The 19,279-nt window shown below is 45.1% G+C and overlaps 2 protein-coding genes across 5 annotated transcripts in view; one reads left to right on the top strand and one right to left on the bottom strand.

The window, feature by feature from the left end:
- Positions 1-3,515, top strand: part of ppm1h (protein phosphatase, Mg2+/Mn2+ dependent, 1H) — a 31,855-nt gene extending 28,340 nt beyond the window's left edge. Inside the window, exon 10 of the mRNA XM_018747164.2 lies at positions 526-3,515. Within this exon, the coding sequence (XP_018602680.2) occupies positions 526-673 (148 nt within the window). The 3' untranslated portion in view covers positions 674-3,515. The remainder of the gene's footprint in view (positions 1-525) is intronic.
- A 5,234-nt stretch (positions 3,516-8,749) lies between these two features.
- Positions 8,750-19,279, bottom strand: part of LOC108931610 (protein MON2 homolog) — a 30,576-nt gene continuing 20,046 nt past the window's right edge. For 2 of the 4 annotated variants that reach the window (XM_029249311.1, XM_018747496.2), the window contains 15 exons: positions 18,534-18,644; positions 18,080-18,255; positions 17,746-17,908; positions 17,366-17,659; positions 17,013-17,211; positions 15,710-16,332; positions 14,329-14,472; positions 13,791-13,808; positions 13,294-13,422; positions 12,080-12,270; positions 11,514-11,574; positions 11,266-11,389; positions 10,741-10,948; positions 10,273-10,355; positions 8,750-9,816 (listed from right to left, as the gene is read on the bottom strand). In XM_029249311.1, coding sequence (XP_029105144.1) covers positions 9,653-9,816; positions 10,273-10,355; positions 10,741-10,948; positions 11,266-11,389; positions 11,514-11,574; positions 12,080-12,270; positions 13,294-13,422; positions 13,791-13,808; positions 14,329-14,472; positions 15,710-16,332; positions 17,013-17,211; positions 17,366-17,659; positions 17,746-17,908; positions 18,080-18,255; positions 18,534-18,644 — 2,688 coding nt within the window. In that variant the 3' untranslated portion in view covers positions 8,750-9,652. The remainder of the gene's footprint in view (positions 9,817-10,272; positions 10,356-10,740; positions 10,949-11,265; positions 11,390-11,513; positions 11,575-12,079; positions 12,271-13,293; positions 13,423-13,790; positions 13,809-14,328; positions 14,473-15,709; positions 16,333-17,012; positions 17,212-17,365; positions 17,660-17,745; positions 17,909-18,079; positions 18,256-18,533; positions 18,645-19,279) is intronic. The other 2 variants (XM_029249320.1, XM_029249323.1) reach the window with 1 other exon arrangement.

The raw sequence follows: 19,279 nt of genomic DNA, 5'->3' as shown, positions 1-19,279 counted from the left end.
TGCTCTGCTCTGAACTCATGTTCACCTTGCAGTAATTCGAAGAGCGAGTCCTGTTTTATCTACTGAAGCCCTGCAGTGAATTTCACTGGCATAGAGTTTCCACTTGTACGCTATATCCAGCAATTTTAAACCCTTTAGCATTTACGAGTCTAAACCACAGGTCTACCACAGCTCAACAAAAGGGATCGGTTAGAGTTTACAAAATCCAGAGTTGGGGTGAAAAATTCAGTGCTTACCGCAGTGTCAGCACTCTTTCCTTCAGCAGGCCTGCTGCCATCTAGTCCACACATCGGTAGCGTCGGTCCGAGAGTGCGGCAGCCTTGCTGCTTTTACAAGATGCATTTTAAGTAGTTCCCTAAACACAGGACTCATTTGATCTATTGACTGCTGCTGACCCCAGATTTGAGCCTTTATCCTTTATTGTTTCTTCTTTCCCACATTAAGACCTCCCAGGACTGGTCTAGCTGTGATTTTCAGGACTTCCACAACTTTTCCATCTCAGTGTACTCTTCATCCGTTTCTCAGGTACACCATGGCAGCCCAGGACCTGGTGATGAGGGCCAGAGGGGTACTGAAGGATAGGGGCTGGCGAATCTCCAATGATAGACTGGGGTCCGGAGACGACATATCTGTCTACATCATCCCCCTCTTGTACGGGAATCGGCAGCCTTAGGCAAGAGGGGAGATGCATCCACCGCCGTCCTACTGAAACTGACCTTCCCCTTTGTACACCTCAGTGCTGTACAGTAAGTGATAATCGTACTAAATCAGAAAAACCAAACCCCACTGTTGTCCCTAGGGCGAAGACCCTCTTCTCATTGTCAGAACTGCATTATGATGCACTGCACTTGCTAAAGGAAGATCTCAGGAGTTCCACGGTATCCCCTCCATGTGACTGTGGAGTGTGTAAATAGTCCAGCAGCAGTCAGGGCTTTGACCTCCCACTACTGCTGCAGAGGGACCATGGGTACTAAGGGTGGAGTCTTAGGAAGGCACTGCTTATAAATAATAAGATCTCATTATAATTAGCTGTTCATTCCACGGTTACTGGAGAATACCTAAAGTTCATTTTCATTTTAAAAGTGGGAATGTTCTTAAGGTGCTGTGTTTCATTTTGTGTATCAGGGTGAGGAAAATTGTTGGGTTTGGCAATCTGTCTTAAGGTGCAATGGCTTATTTTTTACTTTTATGTTTTATAATTGCTGATACAATCAGTGTGTTATTTATTTTGTAAGATGTAAATGTGTTATGCAAAAATGCCACCAAGAAACACAATTAGCTGTGAATGCTTTATCTGTCCTGGTTTGGCAAAAGATTATTTTCTGACAATTGTCATGACTAGACAAATCAGAGGTATACATACCGTTTCTTTTCCGATCAGCTGCGTTGTCATGCTGTCTCTGGCAGCGACGATCAAACGAATAAATGTTCCAGTCTGAAGCCTAAGTAACGCCATCAGATCTGTTCAACCACAGACTGTCAAGGGTCCCGGGGGTAAGCGTTTCATACAGCGTGAGGGGAGAAGTTTGCACCGAATAGCTGGAACGAGGTAACGAACATTGCAGCACTACAGCTTTTTCTGTTTGCTCATTACTTCACATTTTCAGCTCATTTTAGAACAAGTCAGATCTCTAAATGCAATGTGCTGTTACCTTATTCAGCTAGTCTTCCTTTTCTTCAAATTAGTCTTCAGGAACATTGCTAGCGGCGGTACTTTGTGGAACTGTGGCACACATAGAAAATAAAAAGTTGCCCCAAGTTTCTGTTGAGAGTCTGAGATCAAACTCTTTAGCGCTTTATTTTAAAATCGGAACGGATGGTAGCGAAACAGTTACAATGTTTGCCACAGTTAAATGTCACATTGCTGAATTCTCCAGCTCCCATCTACCTCACATAGTTTTTTTTATTTTTTTATTCCAGTCCAGAATTATACGGTGGCACTGTACACCCTGCTGGGAGCAATGCTTACTACTGTAGAGGAGGAGTGGTCTTGCTTAAACTCGAAAGGCAGGATTGTCTGCTGTTTCCCCAGCACTGTTCAGTGGGATCCTGGTTGAAAAATAAGCCTATTTAATTTAAAGATCTAGAAACATGGAAAAATCGAATCAGCAAGTTGTGAGCAATTGAACCTGTACCCCCCCACTCCCCCCCGGCTAGTGGAAATGCATAATTGTGTTGAACAATCATTCTTGTTTATGTGCTACAACAGGTGTGTTGCAGTCATCCAGTATGCTGTTCTTTGCGAATATTGAATCCCCAAGCAGTGCTTCTTAAGAGATAATTTATCATCTTAGTATCAATGGACCTGTGTGCAGCACTCTACTGATTTAAGAGTAAAGAACATCACTACAAACTGGCCTCACTGCAGTGTGCTTGTGGCCTGACCGAAAAGATCTACATGGTGTATTCTACAAGCCTCAGACTGCCACTTTTATTTTAATTACCTTTTTATACGCTGCAGCCTTGGGCACAAAAATTCTAACCGATTTGTTGCGCGGATGTCCGCAATTGCTCAAAAATGAAAATGCATAACGAAACGAATTTTGAACACTGGAAAAAATGCACCTTTTTAAAGACACTGCACTATATTCGAACTTTAACCTTTTACAAGTTGAATAAATGAAGCCATGGAGCCAAATGTAGCATCGTCAAGGGCGTAACGGTACGTCAGATTTGCAAATGAGCGACTGCACAAAGGTTATATGCTTCACTTCCCTTCATTCAAGTTACAGTAGTGCTCCTGATCTTTAAGTGTCAATTGTCAAAACAACCTGACTAAATATCTGTTTTTGACACAATTAACTGCTCCATGAAGTCTCCCTGCTGGTCTAGCTGAAAACATCTGGGCTTCCTTGTCTTTGAGAAAGACTCAGGGTGGTTACTTTTGTTGTAATGATAGCATGTGGCGGTAGCGTATGGATATCATCTGTGGCTTTTGACACTTGCTTTGGCTCGTTGCCTCCAGAAGCCCCAGAGCTGAGGTGGTCCCTTTAAGTGCAGCATTAAGTTTTTTGAGCGTACTATGTCTGCTGCCTTGATGGCTGATTTGTAGCATTTTCCTCTAAGATGTGGATCATCTTTGTGCTCCAAGTGTGGGAGGCTGTAAACAGCAGGAGCACAGGAAGCAGGTGATGAGCACATCGCCATCCCAGTGTCCTGGCCCCATGTCAAGTTAACCTGTAAACCTCCCTTTCAAACCACCCCCAGTCTCACATTTTCTTGAAGGACTCGTGAAATGAGGCTTCCCCCTCATCTTTTCAGTGTATTATATGTATTAAATAAAGAAATGTAAACAAAAAAAAAATTGTAAAGATGTTTGAATACTGAAGATGATTTTTGGACAGATGTTAATGTCAGTTCTATGTGAATGTGAAATGTAAATTTTGTAACCAAAAGGAAACCTATGAAGTCAAATGGCATTTTTAGTGTTTTGGATAATTTTAAGTGCAATGAAAACTTGGAAGTGTGCACCTACAGTATTTTTCTTTTTCCAAAAATACAAACATTCCTTCAAAGCCTGAGTTCATTATGAAGTCCTTTAATTGTATTTGTGAGCACCACTGCGTGTCATGTGAACATGCAAGGCTTACGAATGAATGCAGTCACTGCAAATTAGTGCGGTCAATTAGCTCTGGAGTCAGAGGCCAGGTGGATTCCAGAAAGCTTGAAGAATACTAGTGCATGAAGGACAAGCTCAAAAGGATGGTTATGACATCATGTGCACCTATAACATGTTAGGAACAAAGTGTGTAACACCAATACTACATAGTGTAGTTAAGTGTTATCCAAAGCTTTGTGCTCCTGTAGTCACTGCCTAAGATAGCCATGGGGGGGTTGGTTAAGGTTAATGTGACCTTGAGATGAAAGTGAATTCGTATTCCAAGACGTTCGCTGGGCAGGGCCTTTCTGTAAAGACATTGATGGGGAACAACTGAGCCCTCTTAGGTTTGCATGTAGCGATTTTCTACAGCCCATGCACTAGCTGTGTCCACTGGGAAATCAATACCACTTGAATTTCTCATGTTGACCCTTTCATGAACACTTTTTCTACCACACGTGAACATCACCTCCACACCATGGCAGTGAACTTTATAAGTGCACTGTCACACAGTCAAATATTACCTGCGTTCCACTCACACCATTGTGTCTGCAGATGTCTTTGCTCCTGGTTCAAGTCCCTCCCGTAAGTACTTACCCTTGTACAACAAGAAAACGGCAGATCATTGCTAGGTGCTTCCTGTTGGACAAACATTGTAGGTTACACAGAACTGTCAGCGACATGAGTCAATGACATTTAAACACTGACCAAGAAGGTCAAGCTGCTGACCATCTCCTGTCACCATGTTGTGACATGACTTGGTGCAAGAACAAGGAGGATCAGTGTGTGTGTTAGCAGTACTTGGAGGACAAAAGAGAGCATGGAAAAGTGCTGCTGCAGCAGAGCTAGGGAGCCATCTGGTCAGGACCCAACGCCAGCCACGGTCTGGCTAGGAGATGCGTCTGTTCATGCGTGTGGGCCAGATCACAGGGCACTGGCAAGCCAGCTTCAACCACACTCCGTGGTGTGTGTGTTCAGCTCAAGGTTGCCAAGCACTAGCTGGAGGAGTGATCAAACTGGAGGACCTGCAAGCCCCCACACTGTGTTCACTTCTCTGTCAAGCCAAACTGTGAGCATTAGTGTTAAGAGAACCAAACACTGATGAGCAAAAGATGTACAGAAAAGCAAGTGAACAAAATTCCCTTTGAGGACGTGCAGCTTTTAATTTTTTTTTTTTTTTTTTTTAATAAAGATTTCTACAAACCCATGGGTAATTGAACAAGAACATCGGACTGCATCGTACGCATGACTGTTAGAGAAGTTGGGAGTTTTTCTTAAAATGTCAACTCTTTCAGAAGCTCTGCATGACATACTTAAGGGGAAAGAAATTAAGTAAACAAGAATTTAGTTTTAAAAAAAAAGCCTAAGGACATATTAGCATATTCATTTGGTGCTTACACAGCATGACACTATATGAAATGTTATTTTCTACAAATTGTTTGCCATTACCTGCACGATCAAGGAATAAAGCTGTTGCCAGTTGAGAGCCGAGCAAACCTTGCGAGCGTTCGTGTCATCTGCTCAACTCTTTCCGTGCCGATAGAGGTAAAAGGACAGGGTTTGAAAGGTGGAACTGGAGGTGACAATCAGCCATCTATATGAAAATTTCACAATCTGGAATGTAGCCAAACACATCTCAGCAGCAGTTCATTTGCAACGCTGACCCTAGAGAAAGGATGTGCGGAACTTCAGAATGACAATGAGCTTTCCTCCGGAGCGACGTCTTTTCTGCGCGTTCGTGGCTGGTCTCACGGACCTGAGGCTCAAAGGCAGCCTTGTGCATCACGACCCAGGCGGCTTCCGTCAGCAAGGCAATTTAAACAGCTGAGGAGAACCAAAAGTAATCACCGGGAATAGCAGCAATCCATTCCATCCCCTTATCACAGGTGTTACACCGAACACAGGAAACAAGTCAGGCAATCGTGCAGCATTCCAAAAGCATACTCCTACACGCAAGCCCTGGCGGCAGCACAAAAAAAAAACAAAAAAAAAAAAAAAAAAAAAAAAACTACAACAGGTGACTAATAGATCTCATTTACTCGGTGGGAAAATGTATTCCCCCCAAGGTAAAAGAATTTTATACAACAGCTGATTTACGAACCCCTACAGTCGATGAGTATCTTTCCATTGGAGCTGTTCCACTGCCAAATTAACACCAGCTACATGAACGACGACACATGAAAGAAATGTCGCGTCGCCTGCGGCGAGGCTTATCCGTCTCAAAAGCAAAGTCTCTTCCCACCACGAAAATATTAAATTCATCCAAAAAAAAAAACAGAAGCCAACACTGAGTCCTGAGCGCAGTCGCAGCAGCAAATCTTCTCTGAACTGTGCCATCGTGGACCGACGCCTGTAAAGATGCAGCGGTCCCTGTAGGAGCGATTCACAAACAGCAGAAACATATGAGAAATAACACAGGTTCGAAGCACAATTCCTTCTTCAAAAGGGTGTTTAATATTGTGAGAAACTTCCCACATCATTTATTCAGTGTTTACTATCCGTCCAAAGACACGTTCCACACAAGTATGGGCAGAACTCAAGAATTTCTTAAGCCTCATAAGCACAGAACTGTAAAGCTGGTATTAACCTTGGAAAATGGGAGAAGGAACAAGTCGCACCTGGAGTCTCGTCAAGATCCGGCCTCTGTCAAAAGGCAGAGATCAATTACCTGAATTAAATCCAGCACTGCAAGAAATTACTTCTCAATGGCATGCAGCATTTATCTTGAACTAAGATTTACACTTCTCAGTCTAAACACACTAAAATATACTATGTACGTACAAGGAGTCCTGGCCCGTTCGTCTCAAATGACCCTCCTGCCGTGGCACGGACTTATTCTCCATCAACTGCACCCTATAGGACCGAAATCAGTGACACCACTTGCATCACAGCTCTTCCTGAAAAGTGTCCCGAGAACCTGGATCGAAGCCACTGGGAGAAGAACGCACGGTTCTGCTGTGTGTGTGAATTCACTGGAGAGGGCAGCTGGAACTATGTGCAGGACCTGACAAATTAGCAGGCTATTTTAAAATTAAACGTCAGCCACTTAGCAGAAAACAAAATTACCTTCCCGCAAAACGCGTCTTAATAGGGACACAGCCGTGACCTACATGTGTCGCGCGGCGGGGGAGGGGGCGCCACGTGGCCCCGGGGACCAAATCAAATATCCACACAATTAATGGCCTCGCGCGCGCTCCTTCCTTCCGCCCACCCACACCCACACCCACACCCACACCCACGGCGCGCACCTCGAGTCGTCCGTCAAGACCGAGGCCATGGCGGCGCTTAATAAACCGTCAATGGACACAAACAAAGCAATCAGGATACGAACGAAGAAAGAAAAAAATTTACATTTTTGACATGATCATTCCTCATTTTATGTCAACGCTCCGTGGAGGATCAGATTACGCGGCGACGTGATGCACGCGCCTGACAAAACGAACAACAAGGAGGACGCTGTGCTGCGGCGGAAATAATTCAGAACAGTCGCTCGAGCTCGTCGCGCACGCAGCGAAGGGCTGCGGCGGTGCGACGTGAGTGACATTTCCATCGGCGACATCGTCATGATCGTCCGCGCGGAAGGAAAGGGACCCCCGGAGCCAGTCTCCGCGCGCTCCTGCTCTTCGTCTGCAGCGGACCACCAGCACCGGCAAGGCAGTAGCTTGCGCAGTCATCTCCATAGCGGGCAATGTCACAACCCAACCAACAGCACAAACTACTACCTCAGCCAGAACATGGTGCCACGGGGTACCACGGCGGCGCCCTGCCTTCTCCTTCTCCTCCGCTGGGACTCCGACACGGCCTTTCTCGCGCGTGTCGGGAAGCGGGCGCCAACTGCTCGGCGAGGCGCCCCGCTCCATCGTTAATTCTCGCGCCGTCTCGTGCCGACGTGCTCCGCCGGAGTGTGGAAAAACAGCACAGGAAACCCCGCCCAGGACAGCCCCGCTTTCCCCTCCCTAAACCCCACCCACGGCCACACGTCATCTACAGAAGCCCCACCCCCCCTCGCCTCTTATTCGCCTGCGCCTCTTATTCCTCACGCGCTGCTCTCCACCTCGGTCGACCTGAAGGTGCAAACCGATGGACTGTGTTTCGCATTGCTGTATCTCACAAATTACGAGTTTAATCACGCTGCACTGTAACATACAGGAACTATACATTTAACAGCCACCGAATACAGTTAAAAGGTAGGTAACGGTGATATATGAGCAGGCGGACAGGCGTGAGTCGTCCAACTGACTGAGTCGTGTAAGCGACATTTTCATTTTGCGGGGGTTCCTGAAGGCTCGTCCTCTGTGGGCAAAGCCGTGTGTGGAGCGCGACACTCACCTCCGTCCCTGGTGGAGACGCTACAGAAGTGAGCGCAGAAGAAAGGCTTCTTGTTTCAGACAGGAACGGCACTGACCGCTGAAAACATCCTTGTCAGTCATGTTCCCGTTTAGAAACATTGATTGTGAAGCCGTGTGCGGTATTTTAGAACAAATTTGAGCTTCGGCTCACTCAATGTTAAGTGGCATTTTGTCGAACAAACCTAACTACCTCGTCTGCACTGCAGATCAGATGTCCAAATTGGCGCATGGCATTCCCGCTACCAGTCAGTGAACGCACGAAGGCGCGATACGCGTTCTTCTCGCCATCATCGCCTCAGTTGCTGGAACGAAAACGTGTATTCCTTACAATTCGCAGCACACGAAGGGCGAGAAAGCCGACGCCCCAACTGACCGTTGTCCTCTCGCTATTGGATGCTCGCAGTCGGCGCCGGTTTCCCGCTCCAGGCGACACGACACCACACCCCACGCGCTTCGCTCTGAATAAAATTCGCGGGAAACGGATGCGCGCGGCTTCACGTTGCAGTCCCAATCCGCATGAATTATGGGAAAAGGAGTTCTAGGGTCGCTTGCCACGCGAAGCATCACATGTTGAATGCCATGTGTAACACTCAAAGTAACTGCAGGCACACAGTTAAAATGTCTCAATAGCGGAGTCCAGTTTTGTTAAAACGTAACATCACAACTTGTCACCTTGTTATTGACAGCATTTTGTCTCGTCACTTAATAAAGCTCAAAAGGCTACAGGATTTTAGGTAGTCAAGTCTAACAGTGCAAGTCAAAAGGTGTGGGCTACATACTACTACACAGTATTCTTTGGAGGTCACTTTATTTGCCCTTTTCTCCAAATAAATACATTAAAAGAAAATCCCTTAAATTGCAAGAGACTGCCAATTTGGAGAACTGACCATGAGTTGAGCAGTCACACCATGTTTTATTCAAATTTAAGCAGTTTCAAATGTTAATTCCTAATAAATTCCCAAAGAGACTTACAATATTTGAAATTTATACTGCAGTATATTCCTACCATATAAATTGAGGGTAAGCATCGTGATCAAGGGGACTACATCTGGAGTGGGTGCCAGGTGTTGAAGTAGAAAATTCAGGTTAAAAAGACCATGTCCTTAACCACTAGACTGCTTTCAGGTATCACTTCATACATCTGAACAAAGTTTGAAATGATTCACCTCAGCAATGGAATTTTGCATAAATGAGAATTTTTATACAGAACTGTATGATTTATTTTACACACATTAAGTACATCCCAACTCAGGCTTGCTAAAAATGACATGGAATGTTGCAGTTAGAACTTGCGCAAAACCTTTCAAAAAGTGCGCAAAGAACCTTGTTGGTCTTGATTTTATGTAAAAAAAATCTGAAATACTTTATTCTTAATTACACCATGAACACTATCACCACACACTGTACATTTATTTGCCCTTCTTTCTGAAAAAAACAAAAACACTCCAGTTATACTGTGGCAGGTAACTTAGAGGCCTAGCCGGTCAGATTCGGCTAACGAACAAGGATTTCTGCCAATGTGACATTCAGGTTGCAAAGGCTCCTGCTGACAGCACTTCAAGGTTACAAAGGTGTGGGGTGGATTCATGTTAAATGAAAAGTCAACCCTCATGTTAACTTCTGGAAAATAACTCCATGGGCCGGTACAGCTCCACTCACGCAACCTAATACTCCCCATGCCCTGATGTTGCAGTGACGGAGACTGTCAGGACTCTCCATTCTGCACTTTAGTCACCGGCGGCTGCATGAAGTCTTTGAATGGTCCCAGGGCCTCCTTGAGAGCAGAGCTGACCTCTGATGAAGAGCATGTAATGCATTCCACCAGTGTGGGGTAGAGGGCAATCACTTGTCCCCATGTGTTCCCATCCACTGGTGGTGAAAACAGAGACAAAGGGCACAGGGTTCACATACATCAGCAAGGAATCATAACATCCCTTTGTCCTGCATCTCTCTCTCACATCACTTTGCTATTAACATTTGTTTATTAACAGATGCGTCTTCAAAATCTCCGGTCTCCAAAGAGACATACAACGTTAAGCAACTTATAATTATTTGCCCATTTACACAGCTAGGTCATTTTTACTAGAGCAATTCAGGCTAAGCACCTTGATCAAGGGCAGTGCACAGGAGGTGGGACTCAAACAAATGACCTCCAGAGGCAGCAGCTCCAATTGCTGCACTAACTGCTACCAATTTACTTCCTGATCTCCTGTGACTTAAAGACTTGTAGAATGCACAGTTGCTCAGGGTCATAAGGTACACAAATACCTATGAATTTATTACCAAGCCATCAATATACCAACAGCAGATGAATTTGAAACTCACCATTTTCCGGCTGGGTCTTCCTGAGAGAGTCCATCAGAGTGCTGATTGCCTTCAGGACAAAGATGATTTCAGTCACCTGTTGCCTGTAGAGGACAAAAAACAAGCCCAGGTTTACAATGGCATGTTCACATTCAACATATTACACACACACACACACACACACACACACACACACGTATACAATTGCTGAAGCCGCTTGTCCCGAGCGGGGTCGCGGTGAGCGCAAGGCTGGAGGGGAGGGAACACACCCAGGATGGGACACCAGTCTGTCACAAGGCACCCCAAGTGGGACTTGAACCCCAAACCCACCAGAGAGCAGGACCTGGCCAAGCCTGCTGTGCAACTGTGCCCCCCCGCATATTAAATACTGCCATCAAAATGCTGGTTCCTGAGATGAAAAGCTGCATAACAACAGGTTTTTGACCAGTAAAGTGCTGATTACTATGGGGCAACACAACCACAATTCACCTGGGCAATGGACAGCGTCCACTAAGCCGCTCATCCTCCACATAGCGCCGCAGGACATCCTGGGACCGTTGCAGGAGCACGGAGAGGGCCATGCGAGAGATGTAGCCCTCCTGGGGCGTGGCTGCCTTGCTGTTGAAGGAGAACTGCAGGAGGGTCTCAAAGCAGGCCTTGGAGAATTGCTCCCTCAGACGAATGTCAATCTCTGCCTCTGGAGAGTAAATCACAAGGCAACTGCACTGACTATTGGCTCACTGGGGTTTCATGCTGCTGTCTTTGGCATTAAAACATGCAAGCTCTTACCGCCCAACACCTTTCAGCCAATATCTGTATTATATCACTCAGAATACACCATCAGATAACTTCCGATAAATAAAAGATTATAAAGTCGTTATATAATGTCATTAAATAGAAAATATTACAGAATCATGGTCAGATTGTTACTTTAATTCTGAAAGCAAATGGAATAGAAATATTGGAGAATCTACCAATATGTGGGAAGATCTGAGCTAATATGATTCTCCTCACCTGTAAATGAGGAGGACTGGGAATGAATGGATCCTTTATTGAGCATTGTCATGATCTGTCCGACAAACTCTTTGGGGATGAAGTTAGCAAACGGCAAAATCTCTGTGCTGATCAACTGGACCACCTGCAAAGCCCATTTCACAAAAGTAAGTCAATCCTCCCAGTCTCAAACACATTATTGGCCATACTCAGCAAAAGGTTGGTTAAATAAATAAATAAATAAATAAAAAAATTCAAGAAAGCTTTACCTCAACATCTATGCTTTCATTTTTTTGGAACTCCTGAACTGAAAGGTTATCTGGAGGTGTGCTGGAAAATTGAAAGAAAGCAAGCACATGTTTAACGATTCTGAGCTTCATGTATTGCAAAATGCATTTACTGAAGGGTATGGTCCAGTTCCACCTCTACCCAAAGCATATGCCACGGAGTGATTTACACCATTCAGCCGGCCTTTAGAAACCACATGCAAAAGGGGTTGAAGAACTCAGAATACTAATGACCAACTAATTCCCTATCAACATAGCTCAACAACTCAAGTCACTGACAAATTGCTGAGTTAAGGTTTATGACAGTGAAATTACTATAAGCAAGTTTTGGTCTTCCAACCACTGTTTCACACTATGTTCTTTGAACATGAATGGCAATACACAAGCGCCAAAAAGACAGAACTGAATACATGGAAGCATGATCCAACCTCAATGGCAATTCAACTATTGGCTTGTATCATTGATTAATGTAGATTATAATACAGCTTTACAGAGTGGTACATTCCAGAAATAGATATTCACAGCATTAGGTCAAATAGAAAAAACACCTTTTTGTGAAAAGGAAGTCTTCAAAAGCATTTGCCAGTTCAGGCCACATGGTGTCAAATTTTCCCGAGGAGGCATGTTGACGTGCAACAGGGAGGCCCACCGAGAGCACTTTGAGTAAGGAGGAGACGGCCAGTTTCCACGTGCTCTCAGAGGGACAGGCATACTTTAGGCCCAAGGGAATCCTCAGTGTCTACAGGAATGAGGGATAGACAAAATGTTGTAAATGGAAAAAAAAAGTCTAAACCAGCACAACAGTGGAAGTAAATAGGGAAAACATTCTCCTCTGTGCAATTTTAATGACTTGCCAGGAGATTATAGGACAGCACGATCAATGCAAGCTCAAAGAGGCAAAAATCATTCCTTTTGACCTGTAACAATTGAGACTTTAACCCTTTAACATCTCAACACTCAGCAGCCCTTACACTGACTTTTCTTTTGAAACATTTGTTTTCTGCAACCTGAATAAAGCAAAAGGTTAATCCTATTTGATGCATAAGTGGCTGTTGAGCAAGCACAACAGCTTCATGGAAAGCCTCCTGTGTTTGTTTTTCTAACAGCTAAATCCAGTCTTTCGAGCAATCAAGCAAAAGTAATTCAATCTAGCAGGTTAAGCAATGGTAACAGTTAAGTAGGGATTATAGCCAATTAATTGCTGCAGCAGCTGGCAAAATCAAGGATCACTTTAAACTGTCTCCACACAGCACTCAGTGTGTGTGGCTATCTGTGCATTCAACTAACAATTATATAACAGATATTCAGCATTTTAATTTAAGAAACTAAAGGACACAATAATCATAAGGGACCTTATACAGTTCATGGACGCCTGCTGCAGTAACTCATGCACTAAGGGTAGTTCTAAAACTGGTCACATGAAAGCTCTTTGAAGAATACCAAAACCAGAACACTGTGAGAAACAGAAGTGACCAAACAGATCCCAAACTTTTTTCTACGTTTTGGGAGTTAGAAAAGTTAACATTTATTCACAACCTGAAAACACAGGTCACCGTTTCCTAAACATTATCCCAGCAACCATCTCCAAGGACATGTTTCGACTGTTACGGCATACTGTTTTGTGTATTTGCAATACATTGTCTGGCAGTTTACAGCCTTCATGAGCACTGATGTAAATAAATTCTGAAGGGTCCCTTTGAAGCTGGATTCCACTGGCATGTTGCATGAAGGGGCCTAGGTTGTCAAAGCTCAGAATGTATACCTTAATGATGTTCTGCAGGACCTTCTCGCTGACAACAGCTTTATGGCAGGCAGTCTTCTGGTACAATTCCACAACTACCTCCAGGGACCTCTCCGCAAATGGGACATAGTTTAAGGCAACCCATTCCGCCTGCGGACAAATTAGAGAGACATGGAGATGGCTAATGTCAAACAGGGCTCAAGCATACTCTCCTTTGCCTCCTAGGGTCCAAGGAGAACAACATTCTCAGTGTTCCACATACCAAATTAACATCAGTGCAAGAGACCATGCCAATGAGGGACAGCCACAGGTAACCAACAAAGGTAAGACCAAAATTAAGTTGCAGGTAAAAGAGAAAAGCAGGTACAAGGGCTAGCACTGGTTAGAGCTTATAGACCATCAAAACATGCAAGTAATGTTCATGATGGGAAGGGGTGCGATGCTGCAGAACACCCTGATCAACCAGTACTTCCATTCAGAGATGATTACGGGCAAAGGTTTGCGAATGTGGAACTCACCGGGGCAAACAGCTGGATCTAAGGTCGATCCATTGTGTAGTACAGAAAACAGAAGAGAAATTTCACATAACAGTTTACTAACTTGTGTCCTGTAAAAGAGGACATATGCAGAATATGTGGCTGCACTGAGCCCTTAAACTCTTACTTAGAAAGTTCTTGACCTGAAATTGAAGCTGCAGAAGCTTGACCTCTACATAGCTTCTCAAATCAACTTCTTCCATTATAGCATTACAATATTCTGATTTCACTCGCTCAAAGTCACGTGGTTAGTAATTTATTCTTAAATACACAGCAAGACTGATGCACGTTAACCTGAAATAGCAGATTGCATTTTGAAAGTGGCAGGATCTGAAGTCATAGGTGTAAAGGAAATAAATCTAATGAGGGGAAATGGTTACATAGAAACAAACAAGGAAGATGGGGAAAAACCCTGCATGCCTGCAAAAGTACACAAGCTATTTACTCATCACCTTTGGCTTGGTGTGAGAAATCAAGAGTTCAGGTGGCAGGAGAGGGAGGGAGTGAGAAGGGAGCTCACCTGGTTGTACTTAGCATTAGCAACGTGTTTGGTCTCCAGCTTTCCATACTGTGGGGGCTTGCAGGAGAACTCCACAAACCGCAACAGCTGCTGGAAGATGGCTGGGTACATGGTCTGCATGTTCTCTGGACCCACACAGATGGCCTGCATTGGTTATAAGAGGGTGAGAAATCTTTTCATCATGACAGGTACATACTGTATCAATAGAAACATTTGCACCGGCCCAAACTAACTACACACACACACACACACACATTTTCAGAGCCGCTTGTCCCATACGGGGTCACGGGGAACCGGAGCCTACCCGGCAACACAGGGCGTAAGGCCGGAGGGGGAGGGGACACACCCAAGATGGGACGCCAGTCCGTCGCAAAGCACCCCAAGCGGGACTCGAACCCCAGACCCACCCGAGAGCAGGACCGTGGTTCAACCCACTGCGCCACCGCACCCCTAGTCCAAACTAACTATGTAGGTGCAAAAGAGATGTACAGATAATTCATAAAAATGCGCTTCTGATAATTTCAAATGTTTTTTTGAAAGAAATGCAAGGCTGCTTTGACAAAAACCAGGTTAAAACTAATAATGAAATTACTTAACATTATTTCTTATGGGGAAAAATACCAACGCATCCCAAGTCCACTTCTCTCTGAATCTATAAATGTTCATTATGTCATTTGACACAAATATTTTTGTATAACCTATCAAGTGTATCCACAGCTGCTCATGTCATGTTACTGCTAATGATATCCATTTAAAAAAATTTGTACTCTGTAGCAATTCTGTTTGCAGCTACCCATGTAATGTATTTTTAAAGTGTGACAAACTACTTCAAGAATCGTGTCTGCATCCATGTCTCTCCATCTGTTTGTAAAATGCATTTTTATTTTTGCCGAGTTGTACGTCACTTTTGATTAAAGCATCTGCTAAATGAATGAATGCGAGAGAAATATTTATTTTACAGTTCCAATTTTTTAAGATTTACTAGGTCTATAGTGGAAAGGCAAACTTTGGACTTTCATGGGTAATATAGACAAAATAAAATTTCAGAAAACAGATTTAATAAAGTAAGTTTAGGGTAGCAGTGGAAGACAAAGATTATATGCCACATGTTAAGTGAATAATTAGAAGATTAACACATGAAAATCTGAACTGATTAATGGTAAGTGATATTAATAATTAAGGAACAGATGGGAAATCAGGTATCAAGAGACAAAATAATGGCAATGAGTAGAATAAGTTACAGCTGAGAAGTCAGCAATTTATAGCTCTAGAGCTGAATGTTTTGGGTCCCCCCCCCCCCAAACTCTATTATATCAGTCCATCTGTATTGTTTACACTGCACCTTCCAGGACACGTACATTCAGGGGAAAACAATACCCACCTTTTGCAGGACATCCAGGGCTGTGAGCACAGCTTCCTGCAAGCTTGTGAGGACAGCTTCAGTATAGGAGGGCAGGATGAAGGGAGAGGCATCTGAGCTGATGGGCACTGACACAGCCCCGTGCAGGATGACACCCAGCTTCCCTAGGTCCTCCATGCTGAAGCCAGTCTTGATGTGCTGGTAAAGGGCAGGGAAGATCTGCACCAGGGCAGTAAGGAAGGGCTGGCTGGGGACAAATGCCAGCCGCTGGGCGGGCCCAGGTGGCCGAGTGCTCTCTATGCCTGTGCGGTACCAGGTGTTCCAGGCTGCCCACCATAAGGCTGAGTCCTCCAGCTCATCCCCCAGAGGCAGGTTCAGCTGTTGTTCCATCCCATCGTAGCGGGCCAGTCGCTCTGCCAGCGAGTCAGACCGCGGCAAGGGGCGGCCAGGCCCAGGAGCAGACATGGGATCCGCGAGGGCAGGCATACCCAGGGCATCGAGTCTCTCTGAGTCCTTCACGGGTGTGACGATCTGCAGAATCTCCTGAAAGCTCTTGAGTGCAGCCAGTGAGACCTCATTGTTCTTGCTAAGGGCAGCAGACTGGATGTGGTCCAGAAGGACCTCCCAGGCCTTGCAGAAGTCCCCTGTGGTTGGAGTCATGTCAAGTGTCATATGTACAAACCACAGAGATGCTCTACTTCTAATTTCAATGTGCACAGGAACCGTCTGAGTTCCATCCCTGCTCTCATGAAACAACAACAATACTGGGATTCGAGGCTATGGCTGACATGGTCCATATTAACGGTAATAAATTAGTCAGAAGTGTGGTGTGACGTCCCGGACAGTGGCAGACCTTACATTTAATGTTAACCCAACAGTGATTATCCAAATTAATTGGGACAAAGGTGGTTAATCAAATGATAATGCAACGCACATAAGAATACTGATTCACAGCACACTGCCGATTCTTTCACATGAAGATGCATTATTAACAGAACAGTGCAGCAGTACAGAAATTAAAAAAAATGACCCAGTATTTCACTTTGAAACAGCCACAAACAAAACTGGAACACTGAATGATTAGAAACGAAAATGCTAACCTCGTCGCATTATAAGTACTGCTATTGTAACAGAAAGCATAAAGAAACCAGCTCTGCTGAGTGTTCGATTACAGAAGAGACAAAACTCACTATTGTTGAACTGTAAAGGGTTAATGAGGCACACAACTCACTGACTCGTGATCGATGCACATCATATGGTACTTCTATTTCAAAGAATATTAGCCAGCCCTGAGCTAGCTAATTGATGGTGGCCCTAAACCCACCGAGTGACTGCAGCAATCGTCTCCTGGTGTTGAAGATGCGGGCCACTCCAGCAAGCGTGAGCACCCAGGTCTCCGCCCACTGCTTCTCAGCTGTGTCTCGGGAGTGGTGGATCAAGATGTTCCCGCCCCCGGACTCGATTTTCTCCTTGTCTGCAGTGGTGGACGACTTCCTAACACTGTCCAGGAGGTGGAAGAGCACCTAATACACGCACAAACAGGTGTAATAACAAAAAGGATGCAAAATAAATCTGTGAATAAACAGGCAAACTATACAACATGGTCCATATTAAGGTTACTTTGGTTTGGGTAAAATATTCATTATGCAAACCAGCACAGGAGTGGCAAGCAGCTACCTTCCAGACCACAGTGTGCCAGGTGGGTGGCTGGAGCAAGGCGCCATGGGCTGTGACGGTGGAGAAGAGTGTCTGGCCGGCACTCTTGCGCACGGCAGGCCGAGGGTCAACGCAAAGCTCGCCCAGCTTGGCGTATAGGCACAGCCACAGGCAGTCAAAGGGTGGAGCTGGGTGGAAGGGCCGGTTAAGGGCCATGCCCTTCTCCTCTGCCTGCCTCTCCAGCAGCACCTCCTCCCTGTTCAACTCCTGCTCGATGGCCTCCGCCCTTTGGAAGAAGTAGTCTGAAATGTTCCACTGCGAACATCACAGAAAGAAGCTACATTAAGCGGTGACTCAACCAGACAGCTGCTCTGATCTAAATAACTTGCGCAGGACCTCACCAGCAGTCCTATTGAGGTCAAGCTGATGTTCAGCTCTTGATTCTGAAGCCCGAAGCTGCCAGCCACATCCACAACAATCTGGAGGCATGTGCAAGGCATGGTGGGAAGGAAGTCTGTCACCACCAGTTGCAGGCACTGGAAGGCCGTTCGAATCAAGGATTCCCTGCAGAGCAATAGCTGCTTTGAACCGCTGATCCCAAACATTGACCACAGTGTCATTGCCATTGTTGTCCCGTCTTCTGTGCATCGTTTATTCCTCACAGAAAGATGTGTGACCGCAAATCCAAGATGGGGCCATCCATTGTCTGCATGCTAGCCTTCTCCTGCCACTCACCCCTGGTCATTGCGGATGGCCCCAATCACTCCTAGGACCAGGGGCCAGCCTGGACCCAGGCTATCTCCTTGGCTCTGCAGGATCTGCAACACGCTCTCCAGCTGTTTCTGCCGGATGTCCGGGTGCACGATATCGGACAGTTCTCGCAGCGGGTTCAGCAACAGCAGCTGTAGCCTCTGGGGGGAAAGAGAGGGGAAGGTGGAGAACAGGAGGGAACTGTGTTATACAGTGTTGCACTGAGTCGTGCATCTGCCTGTCAAGCTCCAAAGAATCATGGCCAATTTGAAACAAACAAGGCCATCACGGAGCACATGGAACCCCATAACACTTTGGGTCTTGTGTTTACAATGAACTGCATGACAGCAGAGGCATCCGCTTTGGGTTCACTCCAAAAACAACAATGCTGTTGGCATTTTCACTAAAGGTTATCTGTTCCCAACCCCCAGGGTGTTACCTGGTTCTGGGACAGCGGGGGCTCGTGCTTATATGCTAAGCCTGCTTTGATCAGGGAGGTCAACGCCTCTGCGCCCCATTCCCTCATCCGGGAGTTTGGATGCTGACACACCTGAGGGACAAAACATGACATACAGACACACGGAGAAGTGGAGAACAAGAGAAATAAAAACATTAGTAGTGAGAAAGAGACTTGCAAAACTACAGCTAACACATAAATGAACGAATAGATGGAAATCATTGGTAAAAAAGACAGGAAGCAGTGCAGTGAGACCCTTCAGTAGGGTATGTGTACGTGTATCTATGCGTTTTTGAGAGAGGGGGTACATCTGTCTGGTTTTCAGTATGAAGAAAACTGTTTTTGCCCCTTCATCATAGTCTGTGCCTTTGCCTCTGAAAATTTAACAATGACCCTTGCTAACTGTGTGTCTGTAGTGGGTGTGATCTGTACCCTTAACCCAATGATAAATAAATTCTACAGGCACAAGTACACGAAAGACATTTACCCTGATTTTGTCTTTGTGTGGTGATGGATCGCTGTGTAATGACATGCTCGTTTCAGTTCATCCCAACATTCATAAATTCATCCCAACATTCAAGAAAACAATGGCACTTTTAATTCCAAGATGCAATTTTTGTGAAAGGACAGGGGCTCAATAATAAAATACACGCCAAAAATGTGCAAACAGGTACAATGTTATGGACCTCATAAAGTAATCCTTTCACAAAAATATAGAGTGAAGAAGG

The sequence above is a fragment of the Scleropages formosus genome, chromosome 2 (genome assembly GCF_900964775.1).
Source record: "Scleropages formosus chromosome 2, fSclFor1.1, whole genome shotgun sequence".
NCBI lineage: Eukaryota > Metazoa > Chordata > Actinopteri > Osteoglossiformes > Osteoglossidae > Scleropages > Scleropages formosus.
The sequence above is the reverse complement of the archived record's forward strand: the minus strand, read 5'-3'. Positions and strand labels throughout refer to the sequence as shown.